Here is a 12,372-nt window from a genome sequence, read left to right as displayed (position 1 = left end):
GTGCGATGATCGGATTTGGTGACGTCATTTGACGGCTCCACCGGGTGAAACATGGCGGCCAAAGGGGGTGGCTGCGGCTCCCGGGGGTTTTATTTTAACACCGTGCTGTCCCTGGCCCGCTCACTGTCCGTGCAGAGACCGGCGGCCCTGGAGAAGGTGAGCCTGCAGGCCCGGGGGCGCAGTGTGCGGGGATCGCTCGGGGGGGGGACTGTCACCACACTGTCAGTGAGGGGCAGTGTTTACCTGTCACTGGGGGTTACTGCCTGGTTGGCTGGCTGCCTGGTTACTATGAGTTACTTACAGGGACCAGGAATTGCTGTGTGCAGAAATAGTTCATGTTTGACATCCTTTGTTTTTAGAGTTACCAGAATCCCCATTGTTTACTGTATGTCACTCCTGCATGGTTACAGGCTGTACATGGTGACGGGGTGCAGTGCCATGCAGTCAGTGGGGTTCTTGTGCTGCTGGTTTGTTTCCCACTGATTCATGCTTTATTTCCCTCTTGAAGCTTTGGAATTCTGCACAGTAAAGGGCAGCACTTTTCTTGTGCAGCCCATCAATATGTACAAGTGATTTGTGTCCAGGTAAACATGGTGGAACTATATGATTGATTATGTACAGCAAGATGAGTGGCTGGAAGAGCATCATGAGAATTTTATCCAGGACACCCTGATTGCCAAAATGTTAACTATTACTACCCTTTAATAAGGTGTGAATTCAACAAGGAATAGCACATTTTAGGTAAAAATCAGATATATTTGCAGGTCAGCTGTTTTAGCCCTTTAATGTAAGTGGGAATTCTAACTGACTTTAAAATCTAAAGAAACACTGCAAGCAACTCATCCATTACAGCCCACTGGTGTCCTCCCAAGGTAAGTAGTCAAACCATTTAAAACTGGTTTGACCACATACCTGGGGTCCGTGGGTCAGTCAGCTCATTTATGAAAAACCCGGATAGTTTTTTGTTTGTGACTGTGTGAGGGATATTAACTAAAGTATATTTGTGGCGAATACAATGCAAACATTTAGGCAAATAGCTGATTTATTACATTTCTTTCATAATCATAGTATGACTCTTTTGTTGTCTAAACTTTGCAATTCATTGTTTGATAAATAAACCATTATATGTTTATTCACTAAATTGTTCTTTCTGCTCCTTTTCCACTGAGCGGTATGGTTCGGGTTGGTACAGTCTGGTATGTTATTTTAACTGTTTCCATTATGAAAGTGGCCCATACAACCGAACCAAACCGCATAATTCCTGAGCCCCCTTCAGATGTAGGTCTATAGGAAATGGTATGGTTAGGGCAGAGCTACTGGAGTCACACTATACAATCCATTGATTGGCAGACAGGAAAACGTCAATGCTCACGACAAATGACACGCTAGGCATTTGGTCTAAACCCTGCATGCCCCCTGGCAGTCTGACTCTCAGTGGAAATGCTCACCTGAATAGGCTGGACTATTCTCACCCTTCCAATCTGCACCGACTAGGGATCGACCGATTATCGGTCTGGCCGATATTATCGGCCGATATACGGGTTTTTCGGCAATATCGATATTGCAGACCAGGACCGCCGGGCCCATGACAAGCACGGTGGTGATGGGGGGCCCGCAGCAAGCTCTTACTTACCTTCTCAGCAGCTCCCTTCAGCACCCTGTCTAAATCTCACGAGTCCCGCGGCCGTCAGAGCGTTGCCCCGGGTTACCATGGCAACGCTCCGCACGGCACGCAGGCCGTGAGATTTAGACCGGGGAGCTGAAGGGAGCTGCTGGGAAGATAAGTAAGAGCTTGCTGTGGGCCCCCACTGCACGGTCCATGCCACGGGACCACCAGGGATGCCATATCCCCCCCCTCTCTGGCCAAGTAAGAAGCAGGGATGGGGGACTAAAAAAACAAAACAAACATGTAAATATTTAAATTAAAATGCGCCCCCCCCCTTTACACACATTACATACCTAAACAAATACACACACTGCATTATATAAACACACTGCATTCACTATACACACACTACACAAACACACGCAAATACTCTGCATTCATTATATACATACACTGCATTAACTATATACACACTACACACACACCCTCTGCATTCACTTTGCGCACACTACACACACTGCATTCACTCTACGCACTACACAAACACATACACTCTGCATTCATTATATACACACTACACAAACACACACTGCATCCACTAATCAAATATTCTCACTGCATCCACTACACACATATATATTCTTAAAAACATAAAAAAATCTGACTGGCATGTATATTTTGTGCATTTACATTAATAGAAAAAAGATTTGCAAAAAATATAATAATATACATGTTCAGTTAACAGTAGATTTGTGTAGAAATAGTTTATTTTTTCAAAATGGTAAATGTACAGAATATCGGTAAGTTATCGGCTATCGGCCTGAAAGTTCACAGATTATCGGTAGCTGCTCTAAAAACTCAATATTGGTCGATCCCTAGCACCGACCCGAACCATACCGCTCAGTGGAAACAAGGCATAAGTGACAGCAAAGAGGGAAAAAAAAAAAGCTCAGTGTTGTGCAATGCTGACATCGGCTCCTGGCAGCAGAACTTAAAGATGACGTTGGCTGGGAGGGACAGGTTCAGGTAAGTATAATTGTTCTCCCCATGCACCCCTCGGCTTCCGCACTGCTAGCGAGCAGTCACTGTCAGGGGTCTTTGCAAATTATTCAAAGACTTCCTCTGTAACAGAGCAGCTTTAAACTGTACTCTCCATCTTCTTGGTTACTGTTTACTCCTATGACAGTCTTTTGTAGTAATTAATATAGTTTTTAAAGGTAATGTAATATTTTGGGAAGTATTTCAGGGCAAAGTGCAAAGGATTTTCCATTTTTTTCCATCTTTCCTTTTCACGTTCTTGATAAAAAAAAAAAAAAATAGTATTGACCATCATAAAGCAACCGTAAGACAGATATGAAATGCGTTATGAAAATTACGTTGTATTCCGATCATTGTTACCTGACAATTGTCTGTATATTTTTGTCAATACAAAAATAAAGAATTAAAAAAAAAAACTAGAAATGTGGAACTGTAGAGCATCTGCCTTGTAAAGATGTCTCATTGAACTGCACTGGAAAGTCTGTAATTGGACAGCTACAGCAAGTCTGGGCTAGGTTGGAAGGGGAGGGCTTGAAACAGCTACAGTTTTTGCAAGTGTTTTTTTTTTTTTTCCATTTAACCATTTTTTTCATTAAATCTCTCTTTGGAGTGATTTTAGTTACCTTTTCTCCACCAAAGCACCCATTTTCACGTGGCTGGTCCTACCTCCATCTCCACCTCTTGATTATCTCAGCCAATCCAATGCTTTTCCATAGGAAAGCATTGGGATGCTATTTCGCATGCGCGACAGGGCGCTACTCTGCTCCAATCAGTATCTCCTCATAGAAATAATAAAGTATTTATTTAACCAGGAAAGGTACATTTAGGTTACTCTGGTTTTCAAGTACGTCCTTGAGATGTTACCTTAGCTCAACATCCAGGGGTTGTTACTATGACCCAATTTCATTGAATCAATTATTATTATTATTATTATTGCCATTTATATAGCGCTAACAGATTCCGTAGCGCTTTACAATATTATTAGAGGGGGATTTAACTATAAATAGGACAATTACAAAGAACTTACAGGAACAATAGGTTGAAGAGGACCCTGCTCAATTCAGCTTACATTCTATAGGAGGTGGGGTGTAAAACACATTAGGACAGGAATTTGCAGTCAAATAAGGTGGGGTTGCCCTTTAGGAGAGAGCAAGAGAGGTAGAGGTTACTCTGGGAGGCCATAAGCTTTCCTAAAGAGATGGGTTTTAAGGCACTTCTTAAAAGATGCAAGACTAGGGGAGAGTCTGATGGAGGTAGGCAGGCTATTCCATAGGAAGGGAGCCGCCCGCGAGAAGTCCTGCAAGCGTGAGTTGGCCGTACGGGTGCGAACAACGGACAGGAGGTTGTCACGGGCAGAGCGGAGAGACCGAGAAGGGACATACATACCTATGGATCTGTGAGGAGATATAAGAGGGGCTAGAGTTGTTCAGTGCTTTATAGGTGTGAATTAGTACAGGAAGTCAAATGTAAGGACTGACAGAGGGGTGAGGTGTGCGAGAAACGACTAGAGAGGAAAATTAGTCTGGCAGCAGCGTTCATTACGGACTGTAGCGGTGCAGTACGACTTTTGGGAAGACCAATCAGGAGAGGGTTCCAATAATCCATGCAGGAAATTACTAGAGCATGGACAAGCTTCTTGGTAGTATCTGGTGCATGAAAAGGGCGGATGCGGGCTATGTTTTTAAGATGGAATCTACAGGATTTGGCAACATGCTGGATGTGAGGCTCAAAGGTGAGGCCAGAATCAAGTGTGACGCCAAGACAGCGCGCTTGCAAGGATGGACTGTTGTGGGTAGCACAAACTTGAAGCGAGAGCGAAAGAGGAGGATCAGTATTAGGAGGAAAGACAAGGAGCTCAGTTTTAGAGATTGAGTTTCAGAAAGCGGGAGGACATCCAGTCAGAGATGGAAGAAAGGCAAGCAGTGACACGTTGCAGGACGGCAGGGGAGAGGTCCGGGGAGGAGAGATATAACTGGGTGTCATCAGCGTACAGTTTTCATGATAAATGCATCTCTACGGGGGGGGGGGGGGGGGGGTGTTCAGCGTCTCCATGCTCAACAGCAGTGCTTAAGCAAGCACCTATTGTTTTCTCTGAAAAAGGCGGTGTTTACATTGCTGAGCCTGCAGGGACATGATCTAGACACCAGGACCACTACATTAAGCTGTAGTGGTCCTGGTGACTATAGTGTCCCTTTAATGATCGAGCAAGTAACATTAGAGCCCTGTTTAGTCCAGGCACAACCAGGCCTTCCTTTGTAGACGAGGAAGAGAATTACAAACATAATTTCATTTCTCCTTTTCTGTGTTTTATTTCTCCATGTTGACTGCAAGGGGGGGTAAAGGGCAGAGATTATAACGTTGATTGACAGAGAGCCAAGATGGAGTTGTCTAGTTGCTGTATAAATATAAGTCTAACAATTAAGGTTTTTTTTATTTTTTACACCCCACCAACACATGTTTGTTAAATATAGAGAATAAAGAAACATTATATTAAAAGTTTTTATTTTTTTATTTGTATTAGATGTAAAAAAAAAAAAAAAAAAAAAAAAAAAAGCAGCATTATTTTTTTTTTAATATGTAAAAAGCTTTGGATTAGCAGAGATCATGAAGATTGATCTCAGCCAAGGAGGCTTTTTTTTTTATTTTTTTTATTATTCCATTGCTTGCTGTCTAAAGAATGTAGTATGCGCTGCTGTAAGTGGGATTAATTTGATTTCAATCCCTTGTGGAATGCTTGCAATTTACCTAAAACTAAGGCAGAGATACTTAAATGGCAAACCTTACTTTCCTTTGTTTCCAGGTTATTTTCAAAGTTTAGTTTTGTGTCTCTTAGCATTGTAGTTATTGAAACAATTTTGTTTAGCATCAATAAGGGAAATGTGGCACTAGCTGCCAGGAGCACTTTAATTCTTGTCAAGGTACAGACTATGTAAAATCTATGGAAATCACTAGACTGACCCTTTCACCAAGCTTAATTAACAGCATGTGTAAGCCAGTCCAGTAGCTTTCATGTTAGGAAACTCAATTTGCTGTATTAGGGGGCATATAGCTGTCTGCAGCAAAGAGAATGTGATAGTTGCTACCAATCAGAAACTGTCAGGGTTTTTCATTAAAGTAAGAATTCAAAGCAAATTTGTAATGTTAATGGAACACTATAGGGTCAGGAACATGTATTCCTGACCCTTTAGTGTTAAAAAACACCATCTGGCCTCCCCTAAATCATCCTAAATATAGTAAAATCTTCCATTTATTCCATTCTGCTGCTGCTATCTGCCCCTGATCTGTCTGCTTGACTGACATAATCAGAAGTTATGATCTGGCCTTATCACAATGATTTCCCATAGGAAGGCATTGGATTGGCTGAGACTGTCAAGGAGGCAAATCAGGAGCAGAGCCTGCACAAGCCAAACACAGCCCTGGCCAATCAGCATCTCCTCATATAGATGCATTGGAACTTACACAGTCACAGGGGTCGCAGCTGCGACTGGGCCTGTCCGCCTACTGACCCCTGTGACCATGAGCCGCAGAAGGTGAATTCGTCGACAGGAGCCATCTGACAGCGGGCCCTGGAGGTTGCCATCTGGCCACCTTAGTGCACCCCTGATCGGCTCCTATGCAGTAAGGCAGAGTAGGCACCTGCTTACCTGGATGGCAGGTTCCTATTCTGCCGATATATGCTGCAAAGAGATGGGAGAAGAGGAGGCAGGCCGCAGCAGTGTGGGCGGCGAGGGAGGCTGATCTGGGAGTTCCTCTCTTCTCCCTTGCGTGCCCTCTTTGATGCCGAGAGCCGGAATATGACTTAATTCCAGCCCTGGCAGCACAGCCCCACACTGGACCCCAGAAAGAGGACCCACACCAGCTCTCCAAAAGGTAGGGATGCTGGGTGGGCCTCAGAAAACTAAATTGTCTGTGCATGTCTGTCACAAATGTATGGGTGTGGGGGAGACACATGGGGAGGGAGAGATACATGGAGGAACGGGGAGGGAGAGATACATGGAGGAACGGGGAGGGAGAGATACATGGAGGAACGGGGAGGGAGAGATACATGGAGGAACGGGGAGGGAGAGATACATGGAGGAACGGGGAGGGAGAGATACATGGAGGAACGGGGAGGGATAAGACACCTGGCCCAGTGCAGTTTTTTCGCACCTGGGCCCGGTGGTTTCTAGTTACGCCTTTGTTTAGTTTAGTGTCTCCATGCAGAGTTTAGTGTCTCCATGCAGAGGGTGTAGACACTGAATGTAAGTCTCCAGGAAGCACCACTAGTAGCCATCTGAGGAGTGGCCAGTGGAGGTATCCCTAGCCCCTTTCTCTTAAAAAACGTGTTTATTGCAAAACGCCTAAAGGGAATGAATATTCTCACCAGAACAAATACAATAAGATGTAGTTGTTCTGGTGACTATAGTGTCCCTTTAATGTGTATGGATGTATGAATAGTATCAAGGGCACTGTGCCAAATATCTACAAGATTACAAGAGCATTATTGCAACATTTGTTGAAGTAATTTCCCTGAGATATGAGTACTGTAGAAAACACCAGAGAAAGCAGAAGAGTATTTTTTTTTAACTTTTTTTTGTTTTTTTGTTAACAATATTATATAGATACCAACATAAGTAGAGCGTGTTAGCTTTATTTAGTTTAGTTACATGTGGTGATGCTAAGAGAATTCTCCATAATGACATTTCATTCAGGTTGGGCGTTAGTGTACTCCATTTCCGTAATGCTCGAATTGATTTGGGTATAACACAATATGTAGATAACTACAGAGTATATGTGTGCAATCAACCCTGCCATAGTGAGCTAGAGTTTAACCATTCAAAGGAGGTTAAAGAAGACACTTGGTGAGCGTAAAGGAGGGACTTGCAGAAATGTGACATTTGCAAATATTAAGTGATTTCTGTAGGGGAGGATATTGTGGCACTCTATGTAAAAGAGGATATCTTGACCTGTACCCTACTCAAGTTCTGCTGGCACCAACAAGAGAAGTACAGGTAGTTCCCGACTTTACGACCTAATTGGTTCTGAAGACTAGTTCATAAAGTGAGGACTAATTTCCCACAGACTGCAATGTAATAAACATCGGTTCCGTTCCTGACCAATACATTTTACCATTGAAAACCTAAATTATTAAGCACAAATACAAAATGAAAGAATAGCAAATACAAGTATGTTGTAGGAACATTAAAGGAATACATACCATATTGAAATCTTTATGAAATCGTCATCAGTCCTCTTCCTTTCTCAATGACATGTTGAATGGGTCCACCCTCAATGGTCTGGCACATGTTGAAGGCTGCACCTCACTTGTTTCTGTCTCATTTGAGACGCTCCTTGTGTCTCATTCACCAGCCCCTCCATGTCTCCCATTTGCCCTGTAAAGATAACTCCTGGATTGCCCTGCGTCAAAGTAGAGATAACCGAATGTAGTGGTCATTAGAGTCACTGGGTAGGAGAGTTTGTTGAGATTGTGTCTTGAAAACCAAATCATTTATTTGTAGTGTGTGTGTGTGTGTATGTATATGTATGTATATGTATGTGTGTGTATGTGTGTGTATGTGTGTGTATGTATGTGTATGTATGTGTATGTATGTGTATGTATGTGTATGTATGTGTATGTATGTGTATGTATGTATGTGTATGTATGTGTATGTGTATGTATGTGTATGTATGTATATGTATGTATATGTATGTGTATGTATGTGTATGTATGTGTATGTATGTGTATGTATGTGTATGTATGTGTATGTATGTGTATGTATGTGTATGTATGTGTGTGTATGTGTGTGTATGTGTGTGTATGTGTGTGTATGTGTGTGTATGTGTGTGTATGTGTGTGTATGTGTGTGTATGTGTGTGTATGTGTGTGTATGTATGTGTATGTATGTGTATGTATGTGTATGTATGTGTATGTATGTATATGTATGTATATGTATGTATATGTATGTATATGTATGTATATGTATGTATATGTATGTATATGTATGTATATGTATGTATATGTATGTATATGTATGTATATGTATGTATATGTATGTATATATATATATATATATGGGAAGGCTGCTCTCCGGACTTTAAAACATCAAACTTTTATTTAGAAATGGTTAAAAACAACCAATGTTTCGGTCCCCGCTCGGGACCTTCCTCAGGGTCAAAAAATAGAACCGCAGAACAATACAGTACAGTGCAACAGTGACCAATATATACCCAAATAATCAATTAGTTACTCACTCAGGTGTGTTTCCGTGCGTTCCCACCATCACCCTGTGCTCTTCCGGGTATGCGCGCGCATACATGCGCGTCACGCCCCTTCAATTACGTGTCTACGTATTGGTTTACCCGTCACCCTGGAAACCATATCAACAAAACGGCCCGTTTGTGAAAACCGGACTGTGATCCACAGGATGAAGGATTCCGCAAATATACTTACAAAGAAAGTGCATCTAAGTGCTTCTAATTAAAACGATCTATTGCCAGTGAAAGAGGATGTGCAAATAAATATCCATATAATTTATATTGATAACAAAAATAATGTGCATTAACCCCATGAGGGGTATGTGGGTAATTATATATACACAAAGTGTATAATGAATAGAGTAGTGGAAACGCTACTGTTTTCCTAGTAAAGTGCTAGTGACAAATATAAAGTGCTAATGACTATACACAAAACTGTGCAAGTAATGTAAACAAAGTGCAATACCCATGCATAGAGTAGCTTAAAGTGTTAAACAACTGTATATAACAGTGCATTACAATGACTCCAACATAAAACTACAACTAATAATAATACCCATTGCTTTCTATCACTAATTAAAAATTTTGCAATTAAAAATTCCTAGCCAGCTGTAAACCTTCATATAAACGAATGATAAGTATTGTTTTCATTTAACCCCATAGGAGCCACTGTATTCAATTGATGGATCCAAAAAGTCTCTTTTTGAAGGAGCATCTTTCCTCTATCTCCACCTCTACGGGGGGGAGGAATGTGGTCTATACCCACAAACTTCAGTGATGCCAGTGGGTGCTTTTTTTTCCAAAAAGTGCCGTGCAACCGGTTTATCTGATTGTCCATCCCTATAGGCTAACCTGATACTCGACCGATGTCCTCTGATCCTTTCGCATAACTGTGTCTCCGTCTTGCCCACATAGTGGAGGCTGCATGGGCATACCAGTTTGTATACAACAAACTGGGTTTTACAAGTAATGGTATGCTTAATGTCATAAGTCCTGTTCATATGTGGGTGGTTGAATCTCTTAGCTGGAATCATATGCCCACATGTCACACACCCAAGGCACCGCACACTCCCTCGTATGTTATGTTTAACTGCACCTGAGTAGCTCTCCACTGGATCTGTACGAACCAGTATATCCTTGAGGCTTCTGTTCTTTTTGTAACAAATGAGTGGCCTCTCCTTAAAGATTTTTGGCAGGGTGTCGTCCGCTGAAATCATTTTCCAGTTGTCTTTGACAATGGCTGATATTTGGCTAGATGAATTGTGGAAGGTCATAGGGAAGACCAGTCTCTGTTCACGTTTCTTACTTGGGAGCACCGGAGCCAAGCGAGCTTTCAACAGTGCATCGTCCAACACATGAGCATCATATCCTCTTTCCAAAAACTTTTGGGTCATAACCCCAAGTTGTATCTCAGCCTTGTCTTTATCTGAATTGTTGCGGATCACTCTCTGGAATTGGGCTTTCGGGATTGATTTTATCAGGGCAGTAGGATGAGCACTCCTAGCATGTAACAGAGTGTTACGGTCCGTGGGTTTGGAGAATAATGTATGTTGTATGCCATTACTGCCATACGAAATTTCAAGGTCCAAAAATTGGACTCGATCTCCATTGATGTTCGCTGTGAACTGTATAGGTAGCGGGAGAGAATTCAATTCATCAACCATGGTAACCGCTTCCTCATGTGTGCCACGCCAAATGATCAGCAGGTCGTCGATATAACGATAGTATCCAATGATTGAATGCTGGTATGGAATCAAGATATGGGTGGTTTCATAAACGTACATGTACGCGTTGGCGTACATGGGAGCCATCGCCGATCCCATCGATGTACCAGCCACCTGTAGGTACCACTGGTCCTCAAAACGAAAGTAGTTGTTGTAAAGGATGAGTGACAATAACTCCAACACAAATTCAATGGGCGGTCCTTGATAGGTGGAAGATCCATGTAGTACTTGCCTCATAGCTTCAATGCCCCCTGTGTGGGGGATCGCCGTATATAGACTTTTCACGTCCATCGTTATAAAAATTGGAGCTGTGTTGTTGAGGTCCAACTTCCTAATTCTATCCAGTAACGTTTGTGTGTCTTTGATACAAGTGTAAAGCTGTTCAACTGGCCCCTTAAAAATGAAGTCGAGCCATTGGGCTATTGGTTCCAGTATGCCGTCAATTGCCGAGACAATGGGCCGTCCCGGGGGTTTGTTAGAATCTTTGTGTATCTTGGGGATACTATATATGACTGGAGTGCGAGGGAATGGTTTGTTCAAAAATCTGTATAGCTCCAGACTGATAAAGTCAGCCCTAAGGCCCATCTCTAATACATCTTCAATTTTCCTTTTAATCCCCAGAGTGGGATCACTTGCGAGGGGGCAGTATGTGTTCACATCTTGGAGTTGTTGTTTCAAATCCTCAGCATAGTCCACATAATTCATAACGACTATGCCCCCTCCCTTATCCGCCTGGCGGATGATGATAGAGTGGTCCTGCGCAAGGTTCTTAAGCATAGACCGTTCATGTTTAGAGATATTGTGTAACTTCCCCCTTGGATACGAAAAGGCCTCCTGTGCCATCTTAGATGTAGTCATCAGGAAGGTCTTAATGGATGCTCTGGTGGATTGAGGATCAAATGTAGATTTTATTCTAAATCTCTCAGATTTTGTGGGCATGTGGTGTGCTTCATCTTTGTTGATGGTGTGGAAAAATTCTTTAAGTCTCATGTTCCTGCCCATGGTAAACAGCTCGGTACTCCATTTAAAAGAGTTAGCATGGCTAGTAGGAACAAATGTAAGTCCTTTGCTAAGGATACTGATTTCTTGGTTGCTGAGCTGTCTGTGGGAGAGGTTGAATACTGGGGTTACTTGCGGAGGGGAGGCTTTCCCCTTGTTGCTACCTCTGCCCTTACGTCCTCTCCTATTCCTGTAAGGTCTTTGCCTCTGACCCTGCTCCTGGTGACCGTGCCAGGATCGGCCTGGTCTAAAAAAGGTGATGCTGCACTGGGCGTATCGGTCTCTGACATTGATTCTCCAGAAGTTACATCGATTGTTGTAATCTTTGGACAAACAATCCTTTTACGGAAGCGTCTGGGTCTAGGTGGACGGTCGCCTGAGAGCCACCGATAGACCCGATGGTCCTTATAATCCTGCTGAACCATCTCAAACTTCTGTTTCTTGAATCTTACCAATTAATTCTTGTATTTCAGCAGCTCAATCTTAAGTTGTTGTTGTAGCTTTAAGCCCTCCGCAGACGCCAACATCACCGCTAATTCAGTCTCCATAGCAAGAATCTATTGTTTCACTTCCACTAGGTCACTCTTTACATCCTTGATGGTAATGAGTATCAGGTCAAAAGAGGCTTTATTCAATACATGGGTCCAATCCCTACAGACTGTCACTTTGTGTCTCCCAATAGAGGGTATGCTCAATAGCCTGAAACCGCGTGGAATCATCTTGGCTTTGAAGTAGTCTGATAAAAACAAGCCATGTAGATCTAAGTCCACG

General features: G+C 42.6%; 1 protein-coding gene across 5 annotated transcripts in view; it reads left to right on the top strand.

The window, feature by feature from the left end:
• The first annotated feature begins 17 nt into the window (after nt 1–17).
• Nucleotides 18–12,372, top strand: part of PI4KA (phosphatidylinositol 4-kinase alpha) — a 120,669-nt gene continuing 108,314 nt past the window's right edge. For all 5 annotated transcript variants that reach the window (XM_063454477.1, XM_063454476.1, XM_063454475.1 and 2 more), the window contains exon 1: nt 18–156. In XM_063454477.1, the coding sequence (XP_063310547.1) occupies nt 52–156 (105 nt within the window). In that variant the 5' untranslated portion in view covers nt 18–51. The remainder of the gene's footprint in view (nt 157–12,372) is intronic.

The sequence above is a fragment of the Pelobates fuscus genome, chromosome 5 (assembly GCF_036172605.1).
Source record: "Pelobates fuscus isolate aPelFus1 chromosome 5, aPelFus1.pri, whole genome shotgun sequence".
Classification (NCBI taxonomy): Eukaryota; Metazoa; Chordata; class Amphibia; order Anura; family Pelobatidae; genus Pelobates; species Pelobates fuscus.
The sequence above is the reverse complement of the archived record's forward strand: the minus strand, read 5'-3'. Positions and strand labels throughout refer to the sequence as shown.